Raw genomic sequence first — 15,065 nt, forward strand, 5'->3', positions numbered from 1 at the left:
ACTCGCACATACAGCGTTCGGCGGCGCGCGGCGACGATTTCATCTCCATTGACGTCATACGGAACCTCACGGCGACGGCGACGCCGACGGCAGAAATCTGCTTTTGAGTGTCCATATAATTGCTATCGCAATAAAAGGTGCGGCCTGCCGCGTGCATCGAAAACGGTGTGAACCGCCGTGGTGCCACACGTCGGGGGCTGTTGTCTGGCATTGGCATAGCAAATGCTTCATTAACGCGCTTAATTGGAACGCGTGCTAACCGACGCGTTCCTTCGCCGATGACTCGCGCCGTTCGGCCCTGGCAGCGGCCGTGGCAGAGCTGACGAAAGGAAACGCCGCACCTGCCGACGCCGACGCGGCGGCGGCTATGCTCGCTTGCGTTCGTTGCGACATGGGCGACGCTAGGCCAGGACCTATAAGTATAGCCCGGTCAGCGGGAGGTCTCTGAGGAAGATATGGTTGTGGATCCATGAATTAATCAAATAATAAAGTGTAGTGGGGATGAAGCAACGCACGCAGCAGTGGGACACTATCTGGGCTAGAGGTGCGAAGGCGGATCGCGAGCTGTTGACGCCGGCTGAGACTGTCTTTGTGCCCGTCGTGTAACCCTTCCGCCTGACGTCCAACGTTAATAAACCCCCTTCCAAAGTGGTGGAGGTGCGGGGTCTGCAAACCTGGAACTCCGGAGTCGGACACTACCACCTGCCCCGACAATGCCTGACGAAACCACCCAAAAAGCCGCCGCCCAATCTCCGCAGGTCTTCGTAACCGGCGCGCTGCGCCAGCGTGACCCTCCCATCTTTAGTGGAACAGATGACCACGATGTGGAAGATTGGCTGGCGACGTTTGAAAAGGTGAGCGGCCACAATAAGTGGGACGACCCGTCCCACTTCAACCGTACGCTGGGAGACATGCTGTCCATGTACATTGATTCTGACCACTCTAACTGGGGTGTCGTTCTACCGTTCGTCACTTACGCATATAATTCCGCGACACACTCGACCACTGGCTTTTCCCCATTCTTTCTTTTATATGGCCGCGAACCATGCACCACACTCGACACCATTTTGCCGTATCGTCCGGACGTCTCCGAATTCAGCCCAGTTTCTGAAATAGCTCAATATGCTGAAGAGTGTCGTCAGCTGGCCCGCTCATTTACTTCGGACAACCAAGCCCTCCAGAAATATCGCCATGATCGCAATCTGACTGAACAAGCTTTCGCCGTCGGCTCCTTCGTATGGCTCCGCATACCATTTCATTCCCCTGGCCTGACTCCCAAGTTTGCCCCCAAGTACAAAGGCCCTTATAGCGTCATCGAGTGCCTATCTTCTGTCACCTATGTTATTGAGCCGGCCAACCCAACCTCCGACAAGTGTCGTCTTGGTCGCCCGGTGGTCCACGTGAGCCGCCTCAAGCCATATCATGACCCCCTTATTCTCACGTCACCTTGAGTCGCCAGGATGGCTTCCCTTCGCCGCCGGGGTACTGTAGTGAGGATGAAGCAACGCACGCAGCAGCTGGAGGTGCGAGCGCAGATCGCGAGCTGTTGACGCCGGCTGAGACTGTCTTTGTGCCCGTCGTACAACCATTCCGCCTGACGTCCAACGTTAATAAACCCCCTTCCAAAAGAAAGGAAGGATTCTCTCTGCAAGTGCGTGACTAAATATTGGGGTCTATCCATACTGCGGACCAACATTTTAGTCCAAGCAGGAGGGGCAAAAGAAACATCAAGCAAATCGTAACAGCAACAACAAGAAAACGTGAATTCGTTGGATTAAACACTCATCAATACGCTAAAAGGAACATCATGTCTGTGAAACAACAACAATAAGAGTACAATACATTTGAACACTAAACAGCAAAGATATAATTTTCCAGTGTTGTAGCAAAATTCTGAGGCAGTAAGTTCCAGTCTTTAACTGTTCTGGGAAAAAAAAAACTGTGTTTGTAAGCGTTAGTTAGTGCAAATCTGGGTGCTAATGATTGATTATGTTTACGATGGGTTATCCTAGCAGTGGCTGGTTGGACACAACATGGTACATTTAGTGTAATTTTTCCCGAGATCATATATATATATATATATATATATATATATATATATATAGAGAGAGAGAGAGAGAGAGAGACGGTGGCAACATCACAATTGTATGCATCGCGAATAGTTCAGCGACGCTGTATATGACTAGGATGCCTGAATTTTTTTTTTTTTTTTGGCGTCGGTTGACAGAATACTATCATCATCAATTGCTCATACCCCCGTAAGCAGTCATACCTCCGTAAGAAAGCAAAAACTGAAATGCCTCATAGCCCTGTATGGCAGAGGCTACAAGCACTCAGCAAAGTGAAGCGAACATGTAGTGCATACATCTTGTTGAATCACGCATACAAAATGCAGAACAACATGCAGAACAACCTACAGCCACGTCCATAAGGAGCAAGCTCAAAACAGGCATCCGAACCACATAATTTATGATAAGGCGCTCGTGATAGCAATGCGAAGCACATGCTCTCCCCGCATACGTCTCTCGGTAAATATTATTGTTGCGCAAGCTGCCACGGCGACGCCAGTTTGCGATGTGGGGTGTGACGTCCCTAGCCTTTCACATATAAAAACACCAGCCTAACAACCGATTTCAATGCTGGTGCAGCACCGCTATGGGCGGCGGCATGGTTTCAGAATTACCATTACTCCCATTCTTACCATTACTCTGAAATAGCACTACTACCACTACTGTAAAGCCATAACGCATTGCATACGACCCTCGATCGCAATTGTAGTGGTGGTTTTCAACAGCTTCGCGGGACATCCAGTTTCGCAGGGCCAAGATGGCGATTTTTTGTATTTTGAAACCTTTATGCTGTAGGTATGCTATTATTGCACTATATGCCAATCGTACAGAAAAAAAAAAGAAAAAAAAGCTATTTCGTAATTCATTGTCTGTCTTTCACCTATTCTCCAGTTTTGTGTACAATTTCTTGTCTTGTATAATTAAGCTGCATCACGATGACATGTAGTCGTTCCCTCCTGAAATGCACAAACATTTTAGAAGGTTTAAATATCATGAGATTGTAAACTGTTTGCTTGTAATCTAGGATGCACTGCTGTTCTGTCAAACTGCGACACGTGGAAACTGATTTTGTAATTCAACGTAACAGGAGGCCGGGGCACGACTTTACAATTGCTAGTAGGTACAGCGGGGGCGTGGCACTGCGGGTCCCGTGACTTCCGCTTGGAGGGACCGCCAGTAGTTTGTGCGCAGGCGCGAGTACAAGCGGGTGCGAGAGAGAAAATTTGGGGACTCTTGCTCCTTGAATTCTGACTTTGCCTAGGTACTACGGCGGAGAACTTTCTTTGGTCCTTTTTGTACAACCGTGGCTGCTGTTAAGGGATCGATGCTATTCCTAAATAAAAGCATCACTGTTTTGATGAGATCCAAATATAATCTCACTATCAGGGAGGGAGCAGTCTACCTGACTGGAGCACTATTTTTTTTTTTTTATTTGGGGTGTTAATTTGCTACGCTGCGCTCCGCAACACGGTAAATATTACTGTTGTTACGCTGCGCTCCGTTGCCGAGAGCGAGGCCACAGATTTGATTTCTCACCACGGCGGCCGCATTGCGGAGTAGAAGAAAAAAATAATGAGCGCAGCTTGCACTAGTGGTGCATGGCTGGAGCAAACAGCGGAGCTTGTGATCGACCAATCTACAGTCAGGGTGGCTATCCTGACGACGCTGGATACTCAAACGCAGACTCTCGCGTTCTCGTTCTCGAAGCTCGGTATCTTCGACTCGACGACGCCTCTTGTCGGCTGCAGCTTCGGCACGGTATCGCAGATCGGCGTGGCTATTGCGTGGCTCTGCAGACTATTGTAGAGACATGCGTTGCATTGGTCAAACACGCACACGTGCATTGGGCACTCGGTATTAGGTATAAGATACAAAATATAATAAAAGGTGTTTCACAGCAACCGTGCTCTCCAAACTAATAGGAATTGAACAGGCAGTGGCGAAAATCTTTTTTGTTTCTTTTTAGAGAGTAACATGATGAAATATTGTCCCTTAAATACGTTGTATAAAAAATTTCGTGAGGGAAATCTGCTGTCGTAACTTCCTTTCGCCGTTTTTTTTTTTTAGTTGATATTAAACAGGTTTGCCGAATTCATTTAACGCCGTTAGGAGATTCACCAAAGTTTCCTCCCCACTTGACACGTTTTACGTACCTGCTTGCTGTACTCTCGTTTTTATTTTTTCTCACTATCCATGGAGCAATTAGGCGTCATTTAAGAACTGGACATTTGATAGATTATAATGTCTTAATTAAACCAACCGCTGGAATGGATGCTTCGTAATTTAAAAAGAAAGAATAAAGATGTGTGCGTCGTTGGCCAATGGCATTAATTAAGCCGGTAAGCTTTCGCAGCCATTAAGATGTTTTACTTCGTTTTATCGTAGGCTTCTCGCTGATCCTTCGCGTACGTCTCTTTGTATCTCATTAACTACATAAGCAATTAGCGTGCAGGTGAATACATTGAACAACGCTTCACGCAATCACCTGCTTTCCTTATACAGAAAAACTGGTATTCATTATTTCAGCCTATTTGTGTTTTTATACTTAGCTCAATGTACGAGTAAATATCCTACACGTCGAACAGGGGCAGTTTTCTCAGTCGCTTTTTCTTAATGACACAGCAAAAAAAATTTCTTTTTCCTTTTCTATACAATGGGATGTTAAAATTCCCACAAGCACAAATAAGTCACAAGTAAACAAACAAACAAATACATACATACATGCATACATACATACAATTTTTTTCGGTGACTCTGTGGTCTGTATACTTTTGCTCACGGGTGTACGTACGGATGGACGGATGGAGATATGGACGGGCGTATGGATGGATGGAGGGGCTGGCCGGTCGACTTGCGGACGGACAATCATTTCAGCACTATACGTTTACTCCACATGTCTAGCTACTAGTAGGTTCTCATTCCAGTTTTTAGGGGCGAAGCTCCTTATGGCGGCACCCGTTCCGTCCCCGTCGTAGTAGTAGTAGTAGTGTGTAACCAGTCTGAGAAAAATGAGAAAAAAATTCCGAAGTTGTGTCCGTAGCGCGGAATCGAACCAGGGACCCCTCGCTTCCGAGCGCGCGGCGTTAGCCCACTACGCCACGAAGCGGACATGGACAAACGCACCACGATGGCTATAAATACCCAACATTAATGAAAGGCCGCGTTTCTAGCGCGTTTCTAACGCGTTTGTGCTAGCGCGTTACGGCCCGTGTAAGAAGCTGGTGTAAGACGCTGTGGCCTCTCCACCTTACCTTCAACGCGTTTCGAACGCGCTGCCCAAAGCGGTGGCAAGTCAAGTTCAAGTCGAGGAGCGTTTATGAATACGGGGGGTATACTCTCTCAGCAGTCATGTGATGACGTCGGCAAACGCGGTGCACGTTCCGGCATGTGTAAATGGCTGCGTAAGACGCTGTGGCCGCTCCCCCTTACTAGAGAGTACTGCACGTTTCTAACGCGTTTGTGCTAGCGTCCCCTTAAGCGGGAGATCCGATGATTCCCTCCGGAGCTTCGCCCACTCATCATCATTCACCTCGTGGATCTGCTGTCATTTTTTTAACGAAAACTCCAAAATGACTATAAATTATTGATGTCAATTAACCCGCAGTGCTTAAGCCCCTTTTGCCATTTTTCAGTGCCACCGCGGTGGAAAGTTGCCCCGAAAGAAAAGGCCGCAGTGGTTAGTGAAAACGTGGTCATCGACTGCCAAGCAGAAGGGTCTCCTGCTCCACGAATCTGGTGGGAGAAATCATCAGGTCAGTATAAATGCTCCCTAACGAACTCAGCACCTTTGAGTCGACTCTACTTCTTTACCTCTTACTAGTAGCCTGGTTCCACTCCTCTCAGTGTCCGCGTTAAACACGCCCGACGTATGATGTATGCACATCTTACTTGGTATAACAACTAACAACCTGTGTCTTGTGTCTGTACCAAAATCGTTTATCTTCTACGCCCTTTGTGACGGATTGTAACAAAGCGCTAAAACAATTCATGTGTTCACAGTTCTGTGTAAATGGATGTGGTCCTCACATGCGAACATATCAACATGAAACAAATGCCATATACACAAAGCTTATCGGTGTGAACAGAAGGTAAGATGGGAGAGAGAGAGGTCAATGTAGGCATATATAGTCATGCGCACGTATCATGAAGAAATTTCGATGGTGCGTTCATAACAGTGATTATTATTTGCGAAGAACAGAGTATTTTCTCAGACAAGTTGGGGTATTTTTCAGATGAGGTGACGACGCAATTTAGCGTGCCTTAAAAGAGAATACGACGCTTTCGTGCGGTTATAATGAGAGCAGACGGCGTTTAATAAGCTGCGGCAGCAACTCCAAATGCATCCGGTCCTCGCACACTTTGATGAAGACGCTCCTACCACGGTTCGCACCGGCGCTGGCAATGTCGTATTAGGTGCTGTACTCGATGCAGCGGCAAGGCGAGGCTGAAAGAGTAATAGATTACGTAAGCAGACCCCTATCAAGTACGGAAGGTACTTGATAGACTATTCGAGCACGGGAAAAGTGTGTGTTACGGGATTTCGCCCATATTTGTACGCAGTGGCGCACCGACGGGGGGGGGGGGGGGGGGGGGTTGTAACACCCTCCTAAGGCCGACTTAACCCCCCCCCTTTTGTTTAACCCCTTTTCTTTCTTTGCGCATTTTGAGTACTGCAAGACGCGCAATCGTCTGCACACTCGCAAAAAGCGCATTTTTTGACAATTTCCCGTGAATAAATTCAAATTAGTGCCGTTTAGATGGTATTGGCAAACTGTCAACCCCCCCCCCCCCCCCCCCCCCCCTGGCAGAGATCCTGGGTGCGCTACTGTTTTTATGGTAGCTCATTCAACGTTGTCAACGTTCGCCTTTGTTGGCTGGCGAACTAAATGATCCGTCGGGTCGGCTGGCGTGCGCTGGAGCCTTAAAAGTCAAGATTTAGGCATGACTGTCATCTATAAATTGGGGAAGCGGCATACGAACGCCGACTTCTTCTCTAGCGCCCCGTTTGAACCAGCCTTTGTCGGAGTAGTCGACGCGATCCCTACTCAACAGCAGCAACGAGACTACCCGTAGTCCGGGCCCATTATTGATTGCTTAGAGGGTCGCACTACCGACGTTCCAAGAGTTTTCGCAGGAGCACTAGCATCACTTTGCTTGCGCAACTACTACTAACAATGTTCTACTAGTAAAAACACTTCCTAGACTTAGTCGTCGTCCCAACAGCCCTCAGGAGGGAAGTATTGCAAGCATGCTATGACGAAGCGACTTCTATTCACCTGGGCTAAACACGAACGTTGTCCAGAGTTAGACAAAAATACTACTAGCCGGGACTCCTGGCGACCATTCAGTATTACGTTCTGGCGTTCTGACATGTCTCGAATCTCAAGACGCTACGTGTCACCTGTCAAACCCGCCGGACTCCTTCGTCCCATTCCGGTACCCGTAACATCATTTGCTCAAGTTGGAATCGTTCGTCTCGGTACATTTACAACTTCTTCTGCGGCACGCAGATGGATTATCGTTGCGACTGACTATCTCGCACGTTACGCCGAAACCAAGGCTCTGGAGCGAGGCACAGCTGCCGAATAAGCCAGGTTTTTCATAGAGAACGTTGTTCTCAGGCACGGTGCTCCAGCAGCAGCGATTACTGACAGGGATGCTGCATTCGGAGCCGAGCTGTTTGACACCGTTTTGAGAGATCGCCTAGGGGGCACAACTCACCGGTGAACAACGGCGCACCACCGTCAAACGAATGGACTGTCAGAGCGTCTTAAGAAAACACTCGCGGATATGCTGTGCGTGTACGTTGATGTGAAGCATAAGAACTTGGACGAGATCTTGCCGCGTGTTAGTTTTGCATATATTTCAGCTCAGCAAGAGACAATACGAGTGACACCGTTCCGTCTTCTCCGCGGTCGTTAAGCCAAGACAATGCTAGATTCAATGCTGGCACATGAGTGCGATGAGATAGAGACGGATGCCGAAGACTCCACTCAGCGTTCCGAGGAAGCTAGACAGCTTACACAAGTATGAATCAGTCCGCAACAGAACTATGACTCAAGGCGCTATCATCTTCGTCACCGATCCGTCTCCTACGAGCCCGGCGAAAGAGTTTCGTTTTTGACCCGTGTGCGGTCGTCGCGGCCTCTCCGAGAAATTGTTGAAGCGTTACTTCGGGCCGCAAAAAGTTCTCCAACGTTTAAGTGACGTGAACTATGAGGTTGCTCGCGACAGTCCACACCCCTTGAAACAGCATGTACCAGAGGCGGTGCATGTTGTCCCGAGCGAGCCCTACGAATGGAGCCCCCTTCCTCCCCCTCCTCCCCTAGCTCCCCCCCCCAAAAAAAACAACAAATATAAATAAAGAAATAATAAAATTTTTTAAAATATATGTTAGTATGCGGCTTTCCCAGGTCCCCCTCCCCCCCCCCCCCCCCGCCCAAAAAAAATAAAATAAAAATTAAAAAAAAACATTTCTGGCTACGCCACTGGCGCTGTTAGGGTTGTTGTGCAGTGGCGTCAAGGAAGCACTCTTCGAAGTCGGCGGGGCATCACCGCGCAGTCCATGAAAAGCTTTGCCATGTTCGATTGCGTCACGGGCATTTCTGAAGTGCTGTCCATCCAATAACCTTGGTTTGCGTCACGGAGGAAGACGTCAATCTCGCCGACAGTGACAAAGATGTCAGCGCTCGTCCTTTGAATTTATTTAGCGACGGCAGTTCGCAGTAACGACGAATAAAGCTTTTCGGCCAACCAGTTTTCTGCGTTGATTCCTGTTACTTTGCGGCCCCACTTCACGTTATACTCGCAATATCTATATTTATATTTTTTTTCCTGAGAAATTGAAGATCACTGCTCGTGTTATATTCGTGGTTACGTTATTTACGTGCAAATACGTGTTTCTGATTGTTTCAAGCATCGTAATATACAAACACTAAAGACCCTCCCTGTAAGAAGAAATACCCATTAGCTTAGCACCCATTAGCAAGCATTAGCAGCCATGCTGCAGTGGAACATATATGCGTCAATTAGCACGGCGCCCGCGTCCGTTTTGAGAACGGTGCTGTTGCGTATTAGTGTACGCGTACAATACTCAAAATCACTGTTCTCACATTAGGCGCGCTTTAAGTGAAATGGCGCTACATTATATTTTCAAACGAGGACATGGAGTTGAACCTCAAACCTTCCCGATCAGCTTTTATTGCTGATGCTAAGTAAAGAAAAATGAGCCATCAATTGGAATGGTGTTGCGATTGGCCAAGTGTGATGGCATATAATGTTAACCCCCGTTCTTAATTCCTGCGTTCCTTATGGGACAAAAAAAAAAGAAACAACGGCTTTGTTTCAACCGCTATTATCTGCTCCCGCTATTTTTATTCATTTTTTTTTATTATCGCTGTTGTTAACACTGCTTTCACACTATCCCACTGTTTCAGCTTCACGACCGTCCGAGTACAAAGTGATCATCAGCAACTCTCACATACACGCCCTGGAAAACGGCTCGCTCATGGTGCGTGAAGCTGAGCGGAACGACAGTGGGTTCTACCTATGCCAGGCTAGCAATGGCGTGGGATCCGGAATAAGTAAAGTCATCGAACTGAAAGTCCATGGTGAGTGAATTTTTTAGCTCTGTAAGAGCGTTACATGGGGCATCGCGAAAACGATGAGACCCATTAGTGCTCCCTCTTGAACTCACATGTACAGAACGGACAAATGAAACAAATGCGGCGTATTCAAAGACGTATGCGCAGAACATGTGGTTACCTTAGAGAATATGATAATATCTGCTTAGTGGACGAAAAATTAAAGTATTGCTGGCATGCGCATGCAAGAATTAGTGCACCGCACGACGAATCTCAAGTAAACGTCAGCATATCACCTACCAGGAGCGCAATCTCATAATTCCGTTGTTCTAGCTGATTATAATTTTCGGGCACTGCTTTAATTCCTCCATGACAGTAGGTACGTTCTTATCTACAGGTTTCAGGTACTCGGTGGTTAATAACAAGGCACCACTACAGTACGCACTGTCATACATATTGTATCACCAGCAGTTGCAGCAGCAGCTACTATTATTGACCACCGCAGAACGAATGGTTCTCCCACCGATCCAAATGCATTGTTTTTCGAAAGCATTACTGAGCTTCACGAGAAGTTAGCGAGCTTGATTGCGCTTAGAGTTTTTGCATGTCATTTGATTTTGCCGACACGTCAAGACAACTGCATGAACAGATCGTGATAGGCCCGGAACAGACTGGAAGTGCTAAACACTTGCTCATCTGCCAAGATGGCTACCGGATCCTGAAGGGGAGATCTGGCGTCCCTACTACTCTTTAGGCACTCTGAGCAGATTTCTCTAATGGCTTTGCCAGAACGCGAATAGTGTACAGGATTTGGTTTCACCTGCGAATGTCAAGTGTGAATAACATGTAGTCTAAAAGGGCTCAATAACCTGCAAACGTGCCGAAATAGTGTGTCCCGGAAATTGCGTATCATCTGGCACTGGGTAATTCCTTTCCGCTTCGCGTAGCAGATACTGGAAATGCAGTGCTTAAGTGTACATTTCCCTTGCCGTCATTCTCTTTTTCTCCCCCTCTTTCTCGTTCTCGTCATTTTCGTCCTCCGTTCTTTCCACGCACGCGTGTCGAGTTGTTTTCTCTCTACACATAATTATCCTCAGAGCCACCCTCAACAATCAAATGTTATTTTATTTCGTCAGTGCAATTGAATAGCACTTTTTTGTTATTGCAAGCAGATTCTTTCTTAACTACGATACGAATTACACGAACTTAGCCGCGTCCATCATAGATGAGATGCTGCCGCCAGTTATCGACGCATAACTCTCAGTACTCGACACTCGAAATTCAAAACGGTGTCAATGCGTGGCACGCGCGAGTATAGTTATCAAATTCAAATATCAAGTAACCAAATAGACACTTACGCTAATTGTGCGATGAATTGCGAGTCCAACAAACCTACTATGAGAAAGAAGATTTTTTCGAGCCATTTTCATAAACTTTCAACGAAGCACAGACGAGGACAAGCGCAATTGGGACCAGGACAAGGACGTACGCTTGCCCGGGATTGCGCATTTACGTAAATACATATTTCAAGCGTGCGATACACACTTAAGATGTGCGTTACAGAAACGTACTAGTTATTTCTTACACGTTGTCAATCATAATATCTGGCCAATTTATACATCGTCAAGAAAGAATTCGAATTGCAGAACGCGTTCATTCGCTTTTGTTGTATTTTGTGGGAGAGTTACGTTAAGTGGGTCGCAGTGGGTAAAGAAGGCTCGAAAATTTCGCGTTTCATGTCCATTGGCTGAAGAGTTCATTGCATAGCACAACGTATGGACCCACCGTGGTGACGTAGTAGATTTGGGGTTGCGCTGCTAAGCCCGAGGGTGCGGGATCGAATCCCGGCCACGGCCGCTCATATCGATGGGGGAGAAATGCGAAAATCCCCATATACCATGCATTCGGTGCACAATAAAGAACCCCAGATGATCAAAATTTATCCGGAGTCCCCCACTACGGCGTGCCCAATAATCATATCTTGACTTTGGCAAGTAAAAGCCCAGAATTTAATTTTTAATTTAGCACCACTTAGGGCAACAGGAGAAAAAGAAAATCCACACACACACAAAAACGTTCTCGATCATGATCGGTTACAAGCTGTACATGCAGACTTCCACGCACGCTCTGGCAAGCTCCGCCCCGTATACTACGGTGTCTATATCGCTTCCTATAGCGCACACGCGCCACTTAGTTCATGCTACTGACTTCGCCACCACTCAAAAGCGCAGATTTGAACGGGTGTTGTGTTCTACGCGCGGCACGCCAGCGTCAGGAACACGACATACACACGGTACAAAAGAAATTCCAAAAGACACACCGCTTTATTGGTATTAAAACGAAGCTTTATTTGCGAGCCCTCCCGGATTTCCCCGACCATGGCTCGGCGCTGCTGTCTCGCCGAATAGCTCATACTATAAATTAAAAAAAGAAAAGAAGAAGAAGGTTGAATTACGTGTTTGATGGTGGGGTAGAACCTCGGCACGCCGGTACAGCCACCCAATGCTGTAGCCATTAGGCCACAATGGCACTATCGTGCCAACTTCAACTAGGTCTTTGAACTTGATCTTTGAACTTTAACACATTGCGTAGCGCGTGTGCGCAAGAGCACACGCGCGCACACCCGTTTCCATTACGCTAAAGATGCCAGAACGAAATGGGCAAATTTAGAGCATTTGTTCAACCGGGTACATCAAAGCTTCGGTTTACATAGATTCCAAGACGTGCGTTGAATCTAATCTTGAATCTCGAGGTCTAACGATGCATTTACAGCGTCTTACAATCTTTCTTCTCATTCTGGAAGCGCCTTTGGTAGATACAAAACGGCTAAAATTATTGTTTTCTTTGTTTTTTTTTTTTTTGTGGTTGATCTGTGGCGATATTCATATGGGAATTATCTATTGGTATACTGTCCTCTCCTTATCATTCGCTTCTTATGGCATTTTTTTTATTGTTAAAAAGAGTGCTCATTTTCCTTGTTTCCTAGTACCTGCTCGCTTTAAAAGCGCATTCAACTCGAAGACTCTGCAGAAAGGCAACACGGCCCATATCAAATGCGAAGTTTTTGGCGAAAAGCCCCTGACTATTTCCTGGAGCAAGAATGGCCAACCTCTTGCACCAAAACATGATCAGAGGTAAGTATCTCTTGAGAAGACACTGTGTGATCACAATTTTCAGAATTTTTTTTTCACCAGATTGCGCTCATGTTCTAAATTTACAACACGCGTGCAAGAACAATCTATTAAAATATTAAATAAACAAATTAATCCAGGTTCATACAAGCCATGGAGTGGCCATTGCAGCTTCAATTCAGCATTGTCTCTGCCAGATGTCGCATCAGGTGGTGTACTGCCGCTTGAGTGGCCTGTGTAAACTATTGGAAATTTGCAGATTTTAACGATAGAAATTACACATTGTGAGGTTAGATATGGGGCAGAAATGGCCCGTGTGCAAAGCACACTAATGCTGTACAAGTGTGGCACGCACCTACTTGCTCGGTTTGCGTTCTTCTCGCACGTAGTTATTCAGACATTTATCATTATTACCTTAACTGTGGTGAAGAACTTAAGGCCTACTTACGATTACATTTATTTTTTAGTCACAAACAAATCATATTTTTCATGCTATTTCGCTTAACTTTCAGATACGACATAAAAACCAGTGAAAAAGAAGAAAGTCTTACATCACAGCTTGAAATACAAGCCGTCGACAGAAGAGACTCAGCGCTGTTTGCTTGTCTCGGGAGCAACAAACACGGCCAAGATGAAACCCGGACGCAGTTGATTATACAGGGTGAGTCTCCGTCACAGTGGTGCTTATCCCAAACACAAACAAAGGCTTTAACGCTTAGGCGGCGGTGCAAAATAGCCGCGGTACAGCAGCTTCATCTGTCACTTCACATCAGCCGACCCTACTAAAAGCAATCTCGTCTATCCGGACGCCTGCGTAATAAAGGAATTGCGCGTATTGTGTCAGGAAAAACTCCTTGAAACAGTTGCTGTGGTTGTTGTTTGAACATCTGACGAGACTGTACATTTGGTCTTAACCAATACATTTTCAATTTTGGGAACTTACCTTCCCATTTTTCTACATTTAAAATTTTAACAAATTTCACCGCCCATGCACCCAGTACAGATGGTAAACCAGCGAAGCTGAAATCTCCGGCCCCGGTATGAGCCACACGTGATTTCTTTCTTTCCTTCTTTGTTCCTTTCTTTCTTTCTTTCCTTCTTTCTTTCTTTCTTTATTTCTTTATTTCTTTCTTTCTTTATTTCTTTCTTTCTTTATTCCTTTCTTTCTTTCTTTCTTTCTTTCTTTTTTGTCCTTGGCTCGTACCCTCATATCCAATGCGGGTATGCGCCACACGTGATTTTATTATCGTGACCTAACTAACGAGCATGTGATGTTATTGATGTCATGACCAGGACATTCGTACCCTTCCGTGCCAATTTTGGTATATAGCAAGTGAACGAGACGCGAGCTTTTGATAGGTTTATTTCCGCCGGAGGGTTTCTGTGGTTGGACCATGAGTATTTCAACCTAGGCATATATCTTCGCTGTAAAAAATAATGGGACTGTTGTCACCCTCATAGGCTGTCTTTGAAGAATGTCTATCAAAGGAATGTACATCCTCATTTTGCGTGGTGTGGATAGTTTGACAGGCAGCGAGGTTCAATGACATTGTGTTTTCGCCTTGCAGAAACCCCTGGCGCACCGTTCAATGTACGAACTTCTGACGTCACCAGCCGATCGATGGTGGTCACATGGGACCAACCGTACACTGGAAACAGCCAAATCACATCGTACCGGGTGCAGAGCAAGACGTCAGGCAGTACGCCATTTTTTTTTCCTTTCCCAGTAGCGTTTCAGTTTGCACCGCTGGTCATTTCGGTTTCATTATTCCTTATCTCGCGTATTTCCTTTTCTTCCTTGTCTCGCTTACGTAGCGTCTTGGATCAAACTTGAGTTGAAGACAGAGTAACTGCAAAGTTGTCATTTCTCGGAGGGCTGTCCGCATGTAGTTGCATGGCCATTTACAGAGCTCCCTGTACAATATTCTTGTTTCTTTTCTCTTCTTTAATAAATATTTGTAGCTGTTTGCTACAGTATCTAAAACATGGAGGAAGTTACATCACAGTTTTAATGGAAATGTAGCAAAAATAACCAATCAATAATTATCACTTTATCACCAGCTTCTCGTCAGGGAAAGATTGTGATGAGTATGCACCAAGCCTCTCTTTGTAGCCCACTTGCGCATGACCTGAATGACACGAATATCACACTCTTGTGCATTTGTCGCAATTTTTAGCTTCTCAGCCTGGTCAAAAATGGCTGCAAATGTGCGTACAGCGAAATATAAGCCAGCGCTTCATTTTTCTGAAGCAGTTTAATGCGGCATGAGTTACCCATAGCA

At 46.2% G+C, this 15,065-nt stretch overlaps 1 protein-coding gene across 1 annotated transcript in view; it reads left to right on the forward strand.

Annotated features, from left to right (window-relative positions):
* Nucleotides 1-15,065, forward strand: part of LOC119450192 (Down syndrome cell adhesion molecule) — a 370,685-nt gene that overhangs the window by 306,618 nt on the left and 49,002 nt on the right. Inside the window, exons 12-16 of the mRNA XM_037713569.2 lie at nucleotides 5,702-5,821; nucleotides 9,506-9,679; nucleotides 12,639-12,786; nucleotides 13,296-13,444; nucleotides 14,352-14,483. Coding sequence (XP_037569497.2) covers nucleotides 5,702-5,821; nucleotides 9,506-9,679; nucleotides 12,639-12,786; nucleotides 13,296-13,444; nucleotides 14,352-14,483 — 723 coding nt within the window. The remainder of the gene's footprint in view (nucleotides 1-5,701; nucleotides 5,822-9,505; nucleotides 9,680-12,638; nucleotides 12,787-13,295; nucleotides 13,445-14,351; nucleotides 14,484-15,065) is intronic.

The sequence above is a fragment of the Dermacentor silvarum genome, chromosome 4 (assembly GCF_013339745.2).
Source record: "Dermacentor silvarum isolate Dsil-2018 chromosome 4, BIME_Dsil_1.4, whole genome shotgun sequence".
NCBI classification, from domain to species: domain Eukaryota; kingdom Metazoa; phylum Arthropoda; class Arachnida; order Ixodida; family Ixodidae; genus Dermacentor; species Dermacentor silvarum.